The sequence below is a fragment of the Tinamus guttatus genome, unplaced genomic scaffold (genome assembly GCF_059628265.1).
Source record: "Tinamus guttatus ecotype Peru unplaced genomic scaffold, ASM5962826v1 Tinamus_guttatus_pri_ptg000089l, whole genome shotgun sequence".
Classification (NCBI taxonomy): domain Eukaryota; kingdom Metazoa; phylum Chordata; class Aves; order Tinamiformes; family Tinamidae; genus Tinamus; species Tinamus guttatus.
In genome coordinates this window covers 1,445,255-1,467,542 of record NW_028288623.1, presented here as the reverse complement: position 1 = coordinate 1,467,542, position 22,288 = coordinate 1,445,255, and the positions used below count along the sequence as shown (strand labels likewise).

Here is a 22,288-nt window from a genome sequence, read left to right as displayed (position 1 = left end):
TGAGGGTCTAATTTGCCTTCAGAGAGGACAAATGCTTTGCTATGGTCTTTTTCATATAGAGAATGGCTTAATTTTTGAAATTGTCCCAATTCTTCACCAATTATTAGAAGCATTTAATGCTTACTGCTTCCACTGTCTCAGTACTGTAAAAGCTGTTCTTTTCCACCCACAGAAATATATAATGGGCAATTTCATCCAAAGCATACCAGACAAAAGTTTGTCCAATATAAATTTTCACCTTTTTTTGGAACTACAAAATACAAGATGAAGAGTGCTTGTTAAGTTCCAAGAGTCTGAAAATTGAAAAACTACACTATAAATATCAAATTTCTTGCAATATGTCCCTGCACATTTAGCAAGATCTCTCTTCTTATTCTAAAAAGTGGGGGCATACTCTGCCATTCAGACATCGGCAAGTGCTCCAAAGACAAGCAAGTAAAGTAGAATAGAATATAGAAATATTCTTATTTCACTCAAGATCATCCACAATATTAACAGAAAAAAGCATACAGTTCAAATGCAAAAGAGTTCTGAAATCTTAATAAATTAAAAAGCATCTGTGTTTAGTTGAAATACAATAGACATGAAATTTTTGAAAGTTTTCAAAACTGTTTTCATGTTCTACATTTTTACGTTTACCAATATATTTATGTGCAGCATGCTATTTATTTATTAAAAGAATTCGACTTCTTAATATGTATTTCCATGATATCATTTGTGGTTGTCCAAAAGAGACTTGAAGATAAAAACACATTTCCTGGAAAACGCTCAGAACCTGAGAGCACTGAAGAAGGACAAATAGCATTTGCCTGATTTTGTAAATAAACACCCAAACGGAATTACATGTTCAGAGTTGGATGTGAACAGATTTATAATTGGTTCCCTAGAGAAAAAAAAAAAAAAGGGAGAGGGAGAGGGAGAGGGAGAGGGAGAGGGAGAGGGAGAGGGAGAGGGAGAGGGAGAGGGAGAGGGAGAGGGAGAGGGAGAGGGAGAGGGAGAGGGAGAGGGAGAGGGAGAGGGAGAGGGAGAGGGAGAGGGAGAGGGAGAGGGAGAGGGAGAGGGAGAGGGAGAGGGAGAAAAAAATTCAAACATTCACATTCACAACTTTTTCCCTCAGCTTCTTTTATAAAGACCAGTCTTTACACCTACTGCTGACAAATCTTTTCCTTCGGCAGTAGTCATAGCAAAGAATTTTGTTACCAGAAGGTTATTTAACGCTTACATTACCAATAAAGAGTATCACCAATTCCTCAGAGAATTTTGGTAGATAGTCAGATTATCTTTGGATTTTATTACTTTTGCTATTTTTTAAGAGTAAGAATTTTGTAATCCATTTATGCAAATCATATTAGAAACACAGTGCTTTTTTTTTCCCCCCAGCTGTTTTAAAGTCATAACATATTGAATACCTGGATAAAAATCTAGCAAGTTAGATACTGTAAACCTCCTTAATGCAAAATAAAGGAGTGTTTTTTTGGTTAACCTTTTGAGTAAATACATGAAAGATTAGGCACTTAAAATCAAGGTCACACTAAACAAACCGATGAGGGTGAGAATTCTGTTGAAGCTCTTCACTTTGCTTAAATAGCAACTGAAGAATGACCTAAAATCTAGTCCCTGGGAAGAGCAGGAAGGAGGAAGGCAGCGACAGCAGGAAAGCGGTCAGGCAATAACTCTCTCTTTGACCTAAAAAGCATTATTTACGCTATGTAAAGGCAAAACAGAGATTCTCTCAGGCCACCTCGGAAATCAACAGATTCGAGGGACTGTTAATTTGAATAATTCTAATGCTGTCATTCAAGAGATCTGTATATTCAGTAGGAAAAAAAATCTTTTAGATCTAAATGAATCTTTTAGATAGAATCTATCTTTTAGATAGAAAAGCACCTCCTTCTCACAGCTACTTTTTAAACTGCATTTTCCCTGAGCTTTGTCAACTTAGTCTTTTTACCATCTTGTTAATATAAAGAAATACATAAATGAAAGAGCACAAAAATCGTATCTAACGTGATGACTGAATTTAAAAAAGTGTCCTTTGGATTTAGCCTCTCAAGGTTTTCTATTTCTGCACCACAGCTGACACCTTCACTTTCCATTATGGCCATGTAAGTAGAGACATATAAACTGAAGGCTGTATGTATATCATAGAATCACAGAATGCTTAAGGTTGGAAGGGACCTCTAGAGATCATCTAGTCCAACCCCCCTGCACACGCAGGGACACCTAGAGCACGTGGCACAGGACTGCGTCCAAGCAGGTTTTGAAGATCTCCGGAGAGGGAGATTCCACAACCTCTCTGGGCGGCCTGTTCCAGTGCTCTGTCACCCTCATATCCAAAAATAATTATTTTATTTTTTTTTCTCAAGAAGACAGAGATGCTACTGCTATTTATTTTCACTATTGCTAAGAGAATAGGAGGCAAAGCGGTGGGGAAAACAACCCTCCGACAGCCATCTCAAAAGCAGAAAACTGGGGATTTTGAATTCAAATTCTTACAGAAAATTTGCATGCTGTTACATGTATTTGCTTGACACTGGAGAAAGTCTCCACACAATTCAATTCTAAGTGTTTTTTTGGGAACATTTGGGAAATGCACTGGAGAAACAGTAATTCAATGCTTTATGAAAATAAGTTCTGCTGTCACTGGATTTAGGAAAGTCTGAAGAGACCAGAGGAAAAAGGGGTATTTCACCTACATGGGAAAAGAAGCTCATGGAAAAAAAAAAAAAAAAAAAAAAAAAAAAGGAAATGTCAGAAGGAAAAAAAAAAAAAAAAAGGAAATGTCAGAAGGAAAAAAAAAAAAAAAGGTATCAGGAAGAATAAGGAACAGATTTGATACTAGCTTTAAGAATAGACAGTTCTGTGTTTATATCAATTTATTCTCTATTTTAAAAAATGGTAGAGCTATCTGATGTCTTGATGCCAACATTTTGTACTCACAGCTTGTGCAAGGCAGAAAGAATGATCCAAACAACAAACCACTGGCTAGATCCCTGAATTTATGATTAAGGAAAACCCAACTGATAAATAATAGGACAACAGATGTATCACATTTGCAAAAAACAGTGCTTTCTCCAGCAGTAGTTTATACATGGAATCATCACTTCCTGACTTACAAAGGTTAAGCTTTGGGATTGTTCTGCACTGTTGTAGAAAGCGCTTTTGATGGATAAGAAACACGGCACTAAAGGAGGAGTTAATAACTACAGATGCAAATTCCATCACCCGTTGTGCTATTTATCCACCAAAAATATTCCCTTTGAGTCTTATTCTCTACTTTGAAATCAGTCACACTGCCATCTACCTGCTGCAAAATAAATGAAGGTCATTTTAGATAATCTAATCCAAAGGTGAATAATCATAATATTATAAGTCCCACTGGAGGTAAAGCAAGAAATTAGCCTGAAAACTGGTTACTTCTCAATTCTATAAATCAACTCATACAGCATCCAAAAGATGCAATGAAAAAGACAGTAAACATTATAAATGTTGAACAAACTGTTCTACAGAGTCTTGTTTTCCTGATCGTTAAACACTGCTTTCTGAGATAAGTCCTTTTTATATTGAACCTGATTACTCCAGAACAGTTTAGATGTGAAGGTTAATAAATATGCTCTAAGTCAAGAAATAAGTCAAAAATAATATTCACTTTTGTTTCCAATTACCGTTTTATGATTATTCAACAACAACACACACTGAGGTGCGTACAAATAAATCCTTCCTCAAGTTGTATATGCATGTGCTTGTATGTATTAAATGCTATAACCTCCTCTCTAACTATGGATAAAAGACTTAAAAGGAAAACTAATTAACATGTATCCTAATCATAAGAAAAGGTCATGGGTCAGGCAAATCAAGAAACCTATGTGAATATTGCATTTATGTCAATTTGACAGTATTTTTTAGGATGTAGCATTGTATTATATTTTACCAAAGGGTGAAAAGCATATGACATATATATATATATATATATATATATATATACACACACACACTTAGTTTACTCATTAATTAAGGTGTCACACAGTTACACCACTCCCATATGCACCCTGATGACATACAACATTATCTCCATGTTTCTAAAGTGCCATCCAGGTCACCTAGCCTGTTTCCTCTTGCTCACAGCAAAAATGAGTAGCAGTGATGATGATGATTCACAGTAAAAAGGGAAGGTAGCAATAATGGGAAGGAAACCCAGTACAGGAAAAGAAAATTATAATAGATGTTATGTTGTTATTATGTGTGCATGGGAGAAGCTACAAATTAGCATCAGGTGGACAAGAGCACTACACACATACCTATATGTACACATATGTGTATGTGTGTGTGCGTGTATGTATTTTTCTAAAGGCAGAATTAAAGAACTCTCTAAAATTCGGCCGCTAACATATCTCAGTAAAAACAAACTCTGGATTTCCTTTCACTATTAGACCTACCTACCTATCCAATTTTCTTTTCAAGCTTAATTATACTGTGATTCCTAAATAATTTGATGAATACACATTTTTAACAAATATACAAGTATCAATTTATTAATACGTGATCCATAACAAACTAATTTCAAGGTAGACAAAGCCAAATATTGCGAACTTTGGAATAAACACTGCTTATGGTAAATGTCAAAAGAAGAAACCACTGAAATAAACTGAATTTATGATTTACAGCAAAATAAAGTAAAATATGTGCTTATGGCCAGCATAGCACATCTTGTATTTTAAAAACTCTCTTTAACAATAAACAACAATCAAATGAGAATTCGAGAAAATACTGACAAGAAATCAAGCGGAAAAAGCTAAATTATGCTCAAAGTGAATCAAAATAAGCAGTACTTAAGCAAAGGCTTTGTTTTTCCACAGTGCACAAAAATCTTGGGAGTAATTACATCTACTTGGTCTAGAGAATAATTTAATTTATCATACAAGATAAGGCTGTTTTTGACTTAATTCTGCAGCCATTTCAGGAATGTGAAAGAGCATGGTAGCAAGAAGAGAAAATAGCAGCAAACACAAACCAATCCAGTGCTATTGCAGGATTTGCCCAAAGAGAGTCTATGATTACCCGTTACAACCTTGTAATTATACAAAGTATGATGGGTAGGAGATTTGGTTCCACAGCACATGATTTGGAGTAGACAGTAGGCAGATAAGTGCACATGAAGAAACTGATGTTCAGAATATGTCTGTATACTGTGTAGGAACTGTAGGAAAGAAGAGGGAGAACAAAACCTATGCTAGGAAAGTGACTGTGTCAGTAAGGCATTTTCTGCAACAAATCGTGGTATGTTTAGTATCCACTCCAGTAGCAATACAAAACAAAAGTAACTACTGGAATATTGGCAAAAAAAATAAGTTCTTTGACCTGAATGAATCTTCATTTCTACTTTTAAAGCACCAGCATTTGCTATTGAAATGTTTCTGCAAATACACCAAAATTTCTCTAGACTCATCCTTATTGCTGTCTGTACTTCATTGCCAATATGTTACAGGTGGCAAAGGTAAAGAAACTTACATTAAAACATTGGTCACTGTTTTTCCTATAAGATCCTGTGTTCACCTGTAACTTCCTGCTTATCAGACACTTAAATTCTTCATATTAGATTCTTGTTTCTTTGGCTGCTCACTTTAAATTCAGCAATCACTTCAACCAGTTCAATCAAGTGTTTGTTCTCCATTTAATAATCCTTACAACAGTTTGTAAGAAGCCTGTATCCTCCCTGTTCTTTGGAATGCTTTGGCCCAGTCAAGGAGGGATACAAGACCATATCATGATGTTGCCAAGGAAGATTCTGCCAGGCAGATTATGCCTCAGCTTTTGCAGAAATAAACTTCACATGCACTCAATGCAGACTTGTTTGAATCAGGTATCTACATTCTTCCAGTGTTCTCTGTCATGAGGCATAATCCAATCTACAGCTGCAACAGTTTGAATTCCTACTTTTTCTCTTGCTCCTTCAAGAACATTTAGATTTCACTGCAGTGCTAGGAAAAGAAACTGAGAGCAAAGAGAATTTAATTTATTTGCACTGTATTACTCCTGTGGGTACCCAAATGCAAGGAAAAGGGAAATTAGTTTAACAGTAAGCTAAGCAATATGAAGAGCTGAATGAAAAAAGGAAACCAGAGAGGAGAAGAAAAAAAAAGATTCCAAGAATAAGCACTGGCTTATGACAGAAATGCAGAAGGGTCTGAATGGATGGTTGAAAAGATTGGCAACCACCTGTACATACAATTCCTTTTGCTATAACAAAACTGAGCACCTTACCACATCCAAGCCAAACTCAAGTCTGCTGTATATCTGTCTCTGTGTTGGAAAAATGTCCTGCAGTCAACTTAGAGTCTAATGTTGGGTAGCTAAACCCTTCGAAAAATTTCTCATTTCCTCTTTGCTTCTTGACCTGATTTCACAACATAAAGCACACCTCCTCACTGTAAGAATCTCAAACTTCCTGCTCTTTGAGCTTCAATCAAGTGACCTCCCACCGAAGATGAAGATTTGAAATGTAAAAACTGATTAATGCCTTTTTTTGTAATTCCCTTTTATTCTCAACCACCTTATTGGCCTAAGCCACCTGCCGCTTAAGAACTTCATGACACCTTTATTTTCCATCAGCCACGAAGCTGATTAGATTATTGCTTCCAATGATTTCTGAGGAGAAATATTGCTTTGTCGTCATCTTTCCTGCTTTAAACAATATCCACAAAAGTCCCTATTAAGTATAAATAAAACTAACTTTTTTTTTCCACTGCCACCTATTATTAAAGATTATACTGTCAGAAAACTTAAACAGTCTAAACTGAAGAATTGCTTCAGTTACACTGTAGGGCACTGCAATGGAAAACAAAAGGCAAGAACTGAGTTGTTACAAAATAAAAAGTAGTTGATAACAACAGTAAACTCAGTATTTCTGTTGTTTTTTGAAAACACTAGCATTGGTGTACATGTATGTTGAAAGGATTGTATTCTTTTCTTTCTGAGAACTGTCTTTTCAAAATCGACAGTCAGACAGAAAACAGTATGAGCAGCCAAACATATAAAAGACAAGAACATTGAGAAATAAAAAGAAAATTAAACTACTTAAAATGTTTAGCTCACCTTTCCCACAGCAGCAGCCACCCTGTTGGTCTCCCCTGCTCTTTGTTTTCATTGCAATGTCCAGCATTATGGCTGAAGGAATAGAGTACAGCAGAACCTCGCTAATTTACCTTACTAATTCAAACACCTCAATTTGAACAGAAAATTTGCCACTTTCCCAACTTCTTAGTAAAATCAAATTGAATATGCTCAGAGAGGGTTTCTACCACTCACGCCAAAATAGTAAATACGCTATACAATATTGATGAGTACCCTACTGAGTATTATCATAGAAATGTAAACTAAGTCTAATAAAGTAAATGTGTCACTGACTTTCTTATTTGCAAATGTTAACATTAAAAAAGGTCTCCCCATCAATGAATTAGGGAGGCTCTACTGTACTTAAAAATGTAACGTCCTCATGGATACCATTATATCTACGATTACCTTAGACTGTGTCACATGGGAATACAGCCACTCTACCTACGTTGTTATATATTGTAATTATAGTGTTCTGACATTATTTTAATTTTTCAGACTTTCGGCTGCCCAGAGAGGCTGTGGAGTCTCCTTCTCTGGAAGATCTTCAAAACCCGCCTGGATGTGACACTGTGCCACGTGCTCTAGGTGTCCCTGCTTGAGCAGGGGGTTGGACTAGATGATCTCTAGAGGTCCCTTCCAAACTCAACCATTCCGTGATTCTGTGATTTCAGAAGATTATATATTCAATTTACTGTTTGATGTTTTTATGTTATGCAAAGTTTTTTTTAAAATTATTTTTTCCCCCCTCTCTGAAATACCTATATAAAAAATAGTATTCTGATATTCAGTAAAATGTGTCAAATGTTCAATATTCATTCCTGACTGCCAGTTTTTGTATATAAACTACATGAAATTTCTCATCTGGGGTGAAGTTTGTTGTTTAGATCAGTTAGCAGTTCAATGATACTCAAACACTTCTCCGTGAAAATATATATATATTTTTTTTTAAAAAAAGATAGCATATTACCATATTCAGTTAATCAAATTGACAATTGTGAAAAATATCTTACTGGTCTGACATCCCCACATGAGTTGGTAAATTGTCGAGCCAAGCCAAAATCCAGCATATAGCACTTCCTGCAGGTGCTAGGAAAACGTCCCATTGCAAAGTTGGACTAGGAAGAAAGAAAAATGCATATGTATATGAATCTATGTATATATTAACACCAAGATATTACCAGGGGGGGCCGAGTCAATGTTCTAATTTTTTATTCTTCTTTCATATTTTCAATTCTATTAAATTCACATTACCTTTGGAAAAAAAAAAGTCAATAAAATCAGATACTTGACTTAGTATAAGAGAAGAACAGCCTTTTTGGACCAAATTGCTGGCTTACTTTATCACTTAGATTATACTTCTTTTATTGAGAATTTTTTCACTTATGTCACGCAATTACATTTTACTCAAGAACAGATTCAGGTAGATGTTTCACCACAAAAAGTTTGATAAAGACAGATTAAATCCCCCCTGATTCTCATAAACATTTCCTCAACTTTTTCTTTTCAAGGAGTGTACATACCTCTGGAGTTTGAAAACTGAAAGCTGGAAACAGCTTTATATTTAAGTATAATATCACTAGAATTGCATAATATAAAATGGAATAGCTTCGTATTTCAGTCTGCCGTTCCTTCTTTGCTACAATTACATTAAAAGTTGATTAAAGGAAATGAATTTTACATGAATTTGCTATTAAAGGGCCTAAATATATTCTACAAATAAAAACTATTCCCTTAGATTTATTATCTTATAATATAAGAATTCCCATTGCCCAAATATTAATCAGACCTTATCTTGTGACAAATACTTTTGATTGTACAATGTTACAGATAAGGGATGGGAAACATTGCTATAGAAAAATTGCCACTACTTAACTGGCGATCATTGTGAGGAAGACCAAGATTACTTGTGTTCAATCCAGCATTAATAGGAAAATTCTACGCTGATGAAAACACACTCAAGTTTCTGTCATTTCTCATTTTTTCATTTTAACATCTAATACAGCACCCATTCTTACTTATGCTGCAGCAATCCAATGTTCACGCATTAAAAAAAAAAAAAAACAAAACAAAACATTTTGTTTCAAAGGGTAGTCTTACTGGCTTTATGTCTCTGTGCAGGAATCCCACTGAGTGAATGCTTTCAATAGATTCCAAAATCTGCTTCCCAAGCCGCAGAGTGGTACTGATGGTGAATGTTCCTCGAGACTGGCTCCGACGCAGGTCTGCCAAGTTCCGACCCTGATCACATCAGAACAAAGTTTTCACAAAAAAAAAAACACTAGAAGACCAACAGCCACAGACAGCATAAAATCTTCCCAACCCTTCTCTAGCGGTTAAAGTCAACTGTCACACACCTCACCTAAACACACTCATGAAACATTGCTAAGTATCTTCAAAAAAAGTTTATAAATTTAATATTGAAAAAATGAACTTTAGCCTATATCTGACCCTTAATAACATGGATCAAACCTATGTCCAGTAAAAGATTTTAGTATATTTCTCAACTATGAAATATTGCATATGTGGTACACTCAACAACAACAAAAAAAAAAAAAAAAAACCACCCACAGAAAAAAAAACACTCGCAAAAACTTATTTATATTTACCTCTTCAGGGAAGATATCTTAATTGCTTTATTATATACTATGTCTTAGTCTTAGATGACTTAAATAGATTTAAAGAATACTAAGCAAGAAATGCTTCTTTACAATGTAATAAACAGTTGGTCTTTCAAGTAACAGATGATCAAGAATACATAGTAGAACATGGGGGTTTTTTTCATATTCACTGAGATGGTAAAGAAAAATTAATCCATAATTTTAAATGCTAATCATTCACTTTTCCCTTCTTACAGGAATAAGCATTTTAGTTAACTGAATCAACTTTTTAACTTGTGAAGAGCATTTTTTTTTACTTTCATCCCATAAAGTCAACAAACTGAATAGACAATTTTGCTATATTTTACACTATTTTCAACCAAAGTCTTTAAAAGAACGTGGATTATCTCAGAATATATCACAGTTCTTATTTTACATACTTGGGTTGTTCTGAGGATGCAAACTGTCTCCTTTCTTACAGGAAATTATGGAAAAGATATCAAAGGATAATATGATGATGTGTTCCATTCACCTTACCTCACAACTACATATTTATAGTCTTCGGTCTTTTTTTTTTTTTTTTTTTTTTTTTTAAGAGATCAGTCTCTAAAATTTAACTGGTATTTTCATATATTTTCTACCATAACAAAACACAAAAGCAAACTTTGAGCTCACTTTGATACACTGACCTGCAGTTGCATGACCACGTAGTTAAATCTGTCATTCCTTCCACATCCGATGAATCTACAAACATGATCTTTTCCTGAGAATAACAACAAGAAGAAAAGTCAGCCAATAACAAGATTCTATGGTTTTATTCCTTAAAATCTTAGCAAAAAACCCACCAAAAGACACCACAGTTATATTGCTTTAGATATCTACGGTTAACTTCAATAAACAGAAAGAATGGTAGGAGAAAATTGGAAAAAAAGTATGCTAGTTTTGGGGGACATTTTGATGTTCCATCCAGAGTCCCATCAAACTGCTTGAAATTAGTCCTGCAGTTTCTGAAGATTCTCTCTTCACTTGCCAGAAAAGTCAGGTGCCTATTTATTGCAATCTCCCTCGCACAGACAGTTAAAACAGACAATTCTGCTTCTATAAAAAGAGATCAGAACAGGATTCATCAAAATAATTTATTCTAAAAGAAATCTCTCTAATTTCTGCATTTATATCAATAGTAAGCTGTAAGCTGCTTTTCCTCCACTTTTTTCTTACGCTTTTTTTTAAGCACGACAAGCAGTATTATAGAGTAGATTATATCTTAAGAAGAAAGGGATTTGCAGCAAATTCCCCCAGATGAAATCCTGTAGATTCATGGCTGCACTTAGTAGCTAGCGAGCGTCCCGGCAGCGGCAGCCCTAGCTCTGCGGCCTGCCCCGGGCGCAGCCCGTCGCTGCATCGCTCCCCAGAGCGGTAACTGCGCGAGCGGCAGCGCGCGCGGGCGCGCGAGACGCAAACCTGCTGAGCGAGGCTCGGTCTCACCCGCGGAGATTGGATAAACCTGGCTTCTCCGCTCTGGCTGTATGAACCGAAACAGATGGAATGACAACATGGTTTCCAAAGGGAAAAAGATAAAAAAGGAAAAAGAATCCACACCATCTGTTGCAGCAGATTTCCTTTATAATCAGACGGTTTAAAGAGTTAAATACTGTGCTAACAACAAAATTTAGAAGGCAACATCATTGCCAGGAAAAAAGAAAAAAAAAGGGTCGGGGAGAGAGAATGGAAAAAAAAAAAAAAGAAAAACAGAAAAACAATCCATGCCTAATCTACATTAAATAGCCATACCAGTGAACATAACAGGCCTCATAGCACATATAATTAACGAGAAGATTTTGGTTCTGCCAACTCTTTTCATTGGAAAGTATTAAGACAGAAGCCATAGAACTACCCTGCACACGTAGCGTTAAGGAACATTCAAGCTAAGGAACTTAAACTAGTTTTTTTGGAAGTTTTTCATTACTTGCTGCACTACACACCTATAAAGCTGTGACTGTGCAATGAATGACCACACTGTTTTCATTTATCAAATTTTCTGAAAGTGAAAAACAAAAAAAAATATAGTACAGCATTGCATTTCTGCCAACAACTGTTCTCGTTTCTGTTACATGCTTTCTGTGAAATAAGACTCCGATTCAGAAACTCAGAAGCCCTTCTACCACTGAGAGCATGAGTAGCTCTAGTGAAGAGGCTGGCCTATCTACCTGCTGCTCTGCTGGACTGCGACCACCTTACACCTCCGTATAACTTCTTGTCTAATTCTTTCCTCAGAAACTCTTGCTTCAAAAGAGTCCACAGGAAACTACACACTAGAGTAAATAAATGCATATATTTTTTTAAAGTTAGATCTACACTTCTGAAGAAATCTGAAAGATTCTGTCAAGGTACTTCAGCAGTGAGGCAAATGCCGTGGCCTCATTACATACTATTCACACATCAACTTTCCAATTATTTGCATGGAAAGAGATTCTCATGACAACTACATTCCTTCCTCTAAGTTGAATTATGTCCAAGGTAACCAGAACACCTTGAAAATGAAAGAACATGGATCCTTTGAGAAAAGAACAATAATACACAGACATACTAAAAAGGGATAAGAGAACAAGATGATCTGGTCTCAGAGGACACATGCTATTAGTAGGTAGTCACGAAATATCTTACAAAAATTGTCTGCAATTTCACCTCTGAACAAGCCACTCGGCAGAAAAAAAAATCATCAAAAAGAAATAAAATTTCTATATGGTGAATGGAACAATTAATTAAAAATATAATCTTCAAGAACCAATGACGTTTTATTTTAGTCCATTTTTCTCAATTTTATTTCTACTTCAAACTTTCGGCTTTTGCACATCAAGAACTGCAGAGGTAGAAAAATTAGTGGAGACTTTTGCTGCTAGGAGCCACAAATTTATGTAAAAGGTTTTTTTTCCAACATAATCCACTACTCTGATAAAAATTCCACAAGTATGGCTAAAATATTATGTATGAAAAAATAAAAGCTTCTGTTTATACTATAGATCTCAGTAAGTCTCAAAAGTACCTCCATAAGCCATCTCTTACTGAAATCATGTTCCTGATCTCCTACGTCATTCCCTACCTAAAAACTAAAGTCTGACACTGTACTGTGAAACTGAAACACCAAAGTCCACTTCTAGTATCACTACCACAGAGTTACAGCATTGTTTGTTGCTTATTTATTTGTTGTTGTCAATGGGTAAGAGATTATTCAGAGAAAAAAATGAGGCAAAACTATCTAAAATGTAAATTGTTTTCTCACTACAAAGCCTAAAGTTAAAAGAGCTCTTTCTCAAGATTTTTATATGCAATCAGGTGGTCAGCTATGCAATTCCCATTTATTGTCTTGCTTTCTCTGAAAATTAATATTGGGAAATTAAACAATAAACACAAGTATCTTTATATTGAGAAACTACTACAATGCCTCAGTGAATCCGTTTTCAGTGGTTCCCTTCTGCTGCTTCTGTCTGGACGCATTCCCCATGACACTGAGCAGCTATGGATACTTCCAGGGGAAGATCTCAACTTACTAGAATTGCACTCCAAAAAACAAGGCCTATACCAAAATTCAACATTTATAAGGCCATAGAGCAACAGTCACAAATCGATTTTTGATTCTTTCAGCCAATATTTTTGGATTTAAATTTCTCACTCAAATATTATATTTTCGACGAAAAGTAAAAAAGTCATAGTAGGAAAACAGCACCTCAAAACTTCACTGTACTTAAATGCACATTAGGCTATAACATAACATGTTTTAATATAAATTGAGAGGCACATAAGCCTTGAATAAGTATATAGGACTCCAGTTATACAGCAAAATATAGCCTAGACGTTTACAAAAGAATTGGCATTGTAGAGTCACAAATATTTCAGAGTACTTTTTCAGATATTAACATTTTCCTTATTACTTTTGTGGCTTCAGCTAAACAGACTTAGAGACTCTTTGGTTTTCACTGAAATCAAACTTACGTGCAGAAAAAAAGTTTGAAAAAATAATTTGAAAGATTTAAAAGTCTTTAAAAGAATTAGAGTATTTGTTTCTTCAAAAATCACTATTTTAAGGGAATTTCTTTCAAGAATCCTGATTGAGAAGTTCTAAATTTGGGTTTGGCAGAACCAGAATTTACTTGAATAAGTCTCTGGATTAGAAAATCTAAAATTCAAAGAAAGCCAATACACAGCCACTGAATCTTTTTGGTCTGCTATATAATACTAGATGTTTTTGTGAAGTTCTTTAAAAAGATACAAACAGAAGAGAGGTTAAAATATTCATAGTATAACATATGACATATTTGCCCTCTTAAATCCATACAGGTTGTCAATTTTTGTTGCAATGTGACCTTAGAAGCAGATTAGAAAGCACCATATGTCAGGCAGATTTTGTTTTGCTCAAACTAAGAGTTGAAGAAAATTTGAGTGCTGTCAGAAAATTTGGCTGCTGATCTTTGCCAAAATCTTCAAGAATCAAAATAAATTGTTAAGAAAAATCAGTTTATAAACTTTATTTAATCTTATATTTTGAAAACTAGTGAGAAGTCATCGCATATTTTTTTTTAACCGATAGTGTCAGACATTAAAATACAATTAAGCTAATTAAGTAATCTATTCAAAGGTACATCTGACAGATTTTGAGAGCAATTTAATTTTTGTTTGCTTTGGATTTTCACATCATCCTGTTTCAAATAACAGTTTAGCTGTATCAAAGCATTCAGAAGCTCAAAGAGCCCAGTTTTCTGGTCTGCCAAACATAAATCCAAAGGCTTCTATTTCATTCCTAAGGACAACTTAGTAATTCACCGCAGAACATGGGAAATATTTAATCACACTAAAACGAAATAGAGATTCAATGAATTTTTTGAAGAAATGCACTGATGTGCTACTTCTGGTGCATCCGAGTACGGCCCTACCTTGCAATTTCTTCAACACAGCTACTTCCATTTTCAGAACCTGCTTCGGCTGCTGGGCTGACTCGACCTTCAGCGCCACGTTTTCCCGGGTCAGCAAGTCCAGGGCATCGTAAATTTCTCCAAAGCCTCCACCACCTATTTTCCTCAGCTATATCGAAAAGAAATGCCAAAAACAGATTTAAAAAGAGAAGAGAAGATGAAAGGAAACAAGTCATCAATATCTGTGCACTTTCTGCCAAACTGTGAACAAGGTCATGCTACTAATAATTTAAATTAGTAGAATTACATCCTTAATAAAAGGCTAAAAGAGCTAGTGAACACTCTAGAAAGGTATGGTTAAGAACAATAAATTACAGAAGAGATCCTTGAAAGACTAGTTAATATATCTGATCTCTACCTGCATTAAACTCAGTTAGCATGTAATACACCATAAGACTAAAATAATATTTCCAGCATGACTGTGACCAAAGTCATTATGCTGAATATACACTTTCCTCAAATAGCCACAAACTGCTCAGAGAGCTCCAAATACAAATGCAGTAATATTTTTAAAATGCACTATCTTTTTTTTTTAGATATGCACACTGAACACTAAAATGTTAAAAGCACTTAGTGATATTGCGAAGAGCCAAAATTTTCTATTACATAGAGGGAAGTACACATAAAAGCTAAATCGCAAATTATAAGAATCACTAAGATTATCTTTAAATATCTTTAAATGCTACAGGCACTCATGGTTCACTAATTTCATCCTTATTAACAAACTAAATAAATATGCAGGCACAGAAACTTTCATCTGTGTTAAGAGGAGGTTAAACGGAATGCCCTTGGCATCATTAGTTAGTATTACAGTATACTCAGTGCAAATATTAACAGTTGTGCTTTTATTTGCTTTAGATGGTCACAGTGGACAAAGACCTATTTTTCAGTCTCAAAAACTAGACTAGACATTTCATTTAATGTCTCCACACTTTGATGTTCCCGTTAGAAACTGAAGGATTGAGATGACTTGCTAGATGTCATCTGAAAAATGTACACTTGTCCACATCATATGACTCTTAACACGTTATATGTAATCTAAACTTTTGGGGCATCTGGAGACCGACAAGACACCGAGCCACCTTCAGGGCCTGAAAATGAGACTAATGTCTCCTAATTCAAACAATCGGTCAACTGACTGAGACTGAAAAGCATTTTTAAAAAATACCCTAGATACCACTAAGAAGAAAGAAGGTGGTAACAGATGACACAAGAAAGACGAAAAAACTTGTGCTGTTTACCTGTACTTTTCACGTTGCATGATTTTTTTTCAGTGTGCTTATAGCAATATTGGTATTTCATCACCTATTTTGTGCCCAGAAGACTTTTACCATCACAGGCAGTTGTTACTTCAGATAAAGTATGAGGAAGTAGGAAAAGATGAGGAAAAGATGTGCAGTATTATCTATGTTACTCTCTCCTCTATTCCTCTCACTGCCAATTTTAAAAAGCTGCGCAGGACAGAGCTAACTCATTAACACCTGCCTATACTGCAATATCTATTGACTGCAAATTCAGGTAATCATCTCTTTCTAAGCAGCATACCAGTGGTTGCTTCATTCCATCTTCTCCCATCCCCACAGCCCTTTAAACTTCCTCTGAAGCAGAGTAACAGAGGGCTACAAACACTAGCTTAAGCCTGTGACTCTGTAACCCACACATTTCAAGGACTTAACAAATTCAAGTACAGGGTATAACAAATCCTGGGTAAGAAGATTGTGTCTTTGGATGCGATTTGTTTAAGACACTAGTCAAGTCCTAATCAAACTTGGTTACATTCAGATGTATTTAATAATATACAAACTGTTAGTCCTTACAGAAGGGACATCTAAATACTGCCAATTATCTTTCCTGAGTTAGTACCAGGCCTCAAGCAGTTAAACACAGGCATTGATGTGACTGAAAACCATAGCCACGGTGAGCACTAACACAAGCACATTTGCAAGGGTGAGAACACATGGTGTAAAAGCAAAGGGAGGCGTAAGAAAACGACTGCATAGTCTTTCTCACTGAAGTACAAACAGGCTTTTATCCATCTATCATATAGCTCTGATTTTCAGCTTGGAGATGCAGCCAGGCTGAGAAAAAAAGTGTCTCGGCGCTTTTTGGGGGGTTTTTTGTTTGTCTGTTTTCTCCTTTTTTTCTCCTCCCCCCTGCTTGTGTGCTTTGAGAAAGGAGCATAACCCTAACAAAATAAGCAGATCGATTTTTATCCTCAGATAACGTACACCAGAATCATTAGCATACATCCAATAATAATGGCAGTCAATAATTCTGGGCAAAATGAGCTTCACTTTAATGGAAGAAAAAGTATTTTCCATGCCCTTTAACACTAGGTCAACCAATACCAACATTTTCCTTGGTCTTATTTTTGTTGCCAACATCCCTGGAGAAGGCCTTTTGCTACCTTTCACACACCTCACTAGTTTCAAACTCCAGAAGAGCTTTGGCTTTCCTAAATACCCACATCCCTGCACACCCAGGCTGCGTCTCCAATGGCCTTTTGGGTAATCCCGTCCCTCTTCCACCTCCCATATTCTTCCGTTTTGAGTTCAGACAGGAGTTTTCTGCTCAGTCCTGCTGGCCTCCTGCCATGTCTGCTCAACCGCTTCTACATCACCCTCTTTTACAGCTGCAGCACATCCTTCTATTCTGTATATTTGTTTCAAGCTTCTCATATTAGCATTCAGTATCTCTCATCCCAAATTCATTTCTCTTCATCCTCCTTCCTCCACTATTTCTCAGTATTCTTCAGGTCTTAAGAACAAATCCAACATTTTTTCCTTTGTGCTTTGTCCTACACATGCATCCTGGACACCCTCCTTACACTTACCTTGGAAACACTAGCACTATGTTCAAGTCTCTCCAATGTTTTCAGAGGCAAATGGCTAGATGTAAATGAAGGATGTAAAGACCAAAAAGGAAAAGATCTTCTTAAGGTAAAGGCAATACTGACACAAAATCAAATGGATACAAACTAGACATGAATATGTTTACGATGCAAAAGAGAACAAGCAAACAAAAATATTTTTTCATTAGAAAAGCAGCAAGGCTCTGAAAGAGTTTCTTATATGGGGTAACAAAGTTCACAACCTGGCTAGTTTCAAGAGACCGCCTGATTGATTTCAAAAAAAAAAAAAAAAAAAAAAAACACATATTCACCTGTTGATTGGATTCAATACCCTCACAGGATTCTTCCAGTCATGCTTTTAACTGGCACTAAAGCAGGATTTAAAAGCTTTCCCGAATCATTACTGAAAAAGCACATTAAATTCACATAACTTCTTTTTAAATAGTAAGTTTTGAAGTCTGGTCACAATCTAACACAAGTATTGAGCAACACACATCTTACAAATATTTTGAAACAGAATTTAAAGTACAAACTATGTCTGTCTGAAAATGTTTTAGAGAAGAAAATAAGTCACAGAAAGACATACTCACCACCTTCCATCTTTCTTTGACTAAGATTCCCACACTGAGGATGTCTGGCTGCTCCCCTCCTCCACTCATTGCAACTTCCTGGCAGGATGGAGCTGCTACGCAAAGGCTACGTCAGAACAAACCATCCAGATCCCAGGAGTGGCTTCCATTTAACCAGAGGCTGCAGAAACAGAGAGCAGAACATCAGACCTCAGTGATTAAGAGTGATGCGACTTACAGAAACAGCGGTGCTTCTTCCTTAGCACTCACCCCCTAATGACTTCTGTCAGCAAAACAGCCAAACAACTTCCATCTTTCTGCACATTTCTATAATGCGCAGAAAAAAAAACCCAAGCATCTCATCCCTTATTTTTTTCGCCTGCTCAAACCAATCTCAAACTAATGGATCCAACCCCAAAATAATACTAATGAATAAAACAAAAAATGTTCTTAACGTATTCTGTCAGCAAGAATATCCTGGCAAGTTCCAATTCCTACAATTCACAATTAGGTGTAGAGCTAATATTTAATAATATTATTGTAAGAATCCAAACAACCAATACATTTAAAACTAATAATTAAATAATAATTGATAGTGATACTTGGTAGTAGGCTCAAAACATTAACCTCAGTCACAAAATTAAAAATACATGGTTGAAATTTTAATTCATCGCACTGCATACTAATTATTTCATATTTTACAGCTAGTATTACTTATCATTAAATATATCTGAAAGTATAATTTCACTGGTTTATGTAAGAGTGCAATTAGCTAAAGGGAAAAAATCTTGTCTTGGATAATTTAATGGATTTAATTTTTTTAATTTCCATGCCTTTCGTAATCATTTCTAAATCAGATTTTATACAGCAATATAAGGTTTGCATCTTGGAGATAAATCCATCCATAAATGCTCCCATTAGTATCTATTACACCAAATTAAGGCGGATTTCAATCGTTTGCTAGGAGCTTTTCTATAAGCTTACATTTTTGCTACACTGCTTTGTACAACTGTTCACGTGGAACTCTTCACACAAGCTCTCTTACCCAATGATAAGAAACTCCCACTCTTTGCCTTGGTTTGCTCCAATAACTTGCAAAACATCACAAACTAGAAGCGAGTCTCTCATCCCTGAATCAGTATACAAGTGGTATACAACACTGTATTGTACAAAAATTGTATTCAAACAGAACATATTGCTCCTCTGAAAATTTATGCTTTGATATAATTTTCCAAGGCAAACACGAAATGCAAAGTTATCTTTCCCTCATAAAATAAAAATAGCAGTGTATCTGTTCTTACCGTATTACTGAATTTTAATTTTGATTCAAAAGAAAATTAGAATAAACTGTGAGCAAGATAATGACCAGAAGATAAATAAAATAATACTTTCCCCCCTTTTTGGAATATGCAGACACACACATACACACAAAAAAAAATCCATCTCTTTAAAGGTGTTAAGTCATTTAACTACTTAAATGTGTATTTCTCATTAGCTAAAGAGAGTACAAATTCAAACAGTAAGAACTTACTTGATTCTGACCCAGGCTCTCCTAATTTTCACTAATAAAGGGACAACTTTTCTTTAAGTAGAAATGAGAAAGTGCAAAATGCCTGCAGATTTAGGATTTTTTTCTGCTGCCATTTACGTGCAGAGAACAGAGAGCTAAAAATTAGAAATGTGCGTGTTTAATGACATTGAGATTTGTATAAATTCTCTTCACTCTATGAGACAGTTTCTTTAGAAGCTTAAAAATTGAGTGGGAACTTTGTAAGCTCTGCACTCTCTTAAGTGCTCAGGACCAGCTCAATACACAGGTTTAGAAATAGCCCGAAATTACCACAGGTTCCCCCTGAGTCCTCCTGCACAGCTACAGGGCCCCTTCCTCCACTGAGAAATTTGCTTACATGACAATTCCACGTGTGCTTTCTAAAAGAGAGACACAAAATCATGTAAGGGCCAAAAAACCTTTTAGGGCTATCCGTTTTGCTATCCATTTCTAAATACGAAAACCAGCAAAAATATGCAAACACACCTTCTGATATTCTTTTCTAAACTACAAGAAAATTTTAGGGGGACAAACACTCCTGTCCGAGTTGTAAATTCCAACATTTAAATCAACTCCAAACAAATAATAGTCTCCCAGCTCTCCCCAAAAAATTAATCTGGATTAGCTGAAGATCTAAATTTATACCAATTGGTCAGAGTTGGTTAAATCCCAGTAAGAATACATTCATTCAGAATAGGTAGCCTTAATTGGTTTATTTCAAATGAATGAAGGGAAACTAAATTAAGGCTGGTGTTCTGAGTAAGAGTGTCCACATGCAGATTTAATCAAGTTGAGCTAAACCAATTCAGATTCTGCCCTGTAGATAAGGTCAACATTTGAAAACAGACCTAGAATCATTGGTGTTACCATCCTAACATGGGTAACCACCGATTGTGATTATCAGCCCTTTAAACAGAATTACCATAGCACAATCAAAAACAAGACAGGCCAAGAAGAGAATGAAACAGCACTACTGAAGGGACAAAGATCTACTAAAACTACTCAACTTAGATGCTTACAGCACATTCAGGGATTTTTCCATTTGCACTGAATTTTGCCTACCCTCCCATGGTCTCCCAGTTATGTCAGGTAAGAGATGATCCTTGTACTGACACCCAATTTGATGCTTCTACTTCAAATTGCAATTGATAGTCACAGCCCTGGTGCACATTTCTGAGCACTAGTCATTCAAGGCACCTCAACCAAATTAAAAGACCATAAAACTCAATGCAATGCAAAATTGCAATATATGTGCCCACCACAACCACACACTTTGAGACTTACAGGAGGACTACAGCACTGTAGATAACATCTCCTAGATGACTAAGATAACAGAATCCAATTCCTTATTAAATCACCTGCCATCCTATTCCATTATACAGTAATAAATGGGTTGACATCATCAGTCCCTGGTAGTCGAAATATCAAAATAACCAGGACACATTAAGTAATCACACAGAGGAGACCAAAGTTCTCTCTTGAGCCCCAAAAGGAAGACGCTCGTTTCCTGAAGCACAAAAATCAGAGCAAGCACCACGGTACTTCAGAAAGGCAAGCTTTATACCTGCATGGTGAGTTCAATTTGGACAATCCTGTTTTCTTCAGGATCCCGGAGAAAGTGGCCTGAGGATTCAGTCAGTGACTTCAAGGCCAGAGGGCGTCCGCTGGTTTTGTACCCATACAGGCTACAAAACTTCATCCCTTCAGTGAACTGGCATATGCGCTTGATATTATGCACTTGATATGCAAGGTCCCAAACGATGACACATCCAGTATCATCTCCAGCAGTGCCTTCCAGTAAGTGCTTCCCCTCACAGCCAACATGATTTGTTTCGTGTCAAGGTTTAATTTACTTGATTTCAGCTTCTCACCATAGGACTTTGTCATACTTTTGGAAAACGAATTCCATTTCCAGTAATTTTATTTCATATAAGTAACTAAATGCAGGGATCAAGTAATTTTTTAACCTTCTCTAAATTAATAAACTAACCATTAAGTCTTTCCTATAAAACTTATTTTCTTATGGATCATTCATGAGGTCCTCTGAACTCTCGCCTGGCATCACAACTGTCTCACACTGCAGGGTGCAACCTTGAACTATATTCACTCACACCAATATGCAGTAAGGAGAAAAGAATCATTTTCTCTTCCTTCATAATAGTCTTATTTCCCCAAACTGCATTTCCATAGGCATTAAGGTCATTTTCTGTCTAATTAATTTTTCTTTATAATTTTCCTGTAATTTTCCTATAATTTCTACACCACCATTTCTCGTAAAAAATGTATTTTATATGTATTTTATATGTAACGCTCAGCAGTTTCCCAGCTGACCAATTTATATCAAGAGAAGAAAATGGTAACATAACAGAATTATCACAACTAAAGGTGACTGGCCACTTGGCAAAACGTCTTCCAGGTGTCAGGTCCTGAAACAATTCAGACAACATGAGCGCAGGCGGTGGTCCATGGTATAAGCCTTCCTGTGTGTCCCAGGATTGCCACAGTACAAAGGAGGGTTAGCACTACAGCCCAAATTTGGTATCACGCCAACAGCTTCATTATTTAAAACTCTTGCTCAAACTTCTTTAATTTAGCACACTCAAGTATATTAAAAAATATGCTACTAGACCACTGCAATGCAG

At 35.9% G+C, this 22,288-nt stretch overlaps 1 protein-coding gene across 1 annotated transcript in view; it reads right to left on the bottom strand.

The window, feature by feature from the left end:
• TTBK2 (tau tubulin kinase 2) overlaps positions 1 to 22,288 on the bottom strand; it is a 64,731-nt gene that overhangs the window by 26,653 nt on the left and 15,790 nt on the right. The window contains exons 2-6 of the mRNA XM_088520464.1: positions 18,119 to 18,278; positions 14,639 to 14,786; positions 10,400 to 10,473; positions 9,211 to 9,351; positions 8,124 to 8,228 (exon numbers count right to left, since the gene is read on the bottom strand). Of these exons, the coding sequence (XP_088376590.1) occupies positions 8,124 to 8,228; positions 9,211 to 9,351; positions 10,400 to 10,473; positions 14,639 to 14,786; positions 18,119 to 18,187 (537 nt within the window). The 5' untranslated portion in view covers positions 18,188 to 18,278. The remainder of the gene's footprint in view (positions 1 to 8,123; positions 8,229 to 9,210; positions 9,352 to 10,399; positions 10,474 to 14,638; positions 14,787 to 18,118; positions 18,279 to 22,288) is intronic.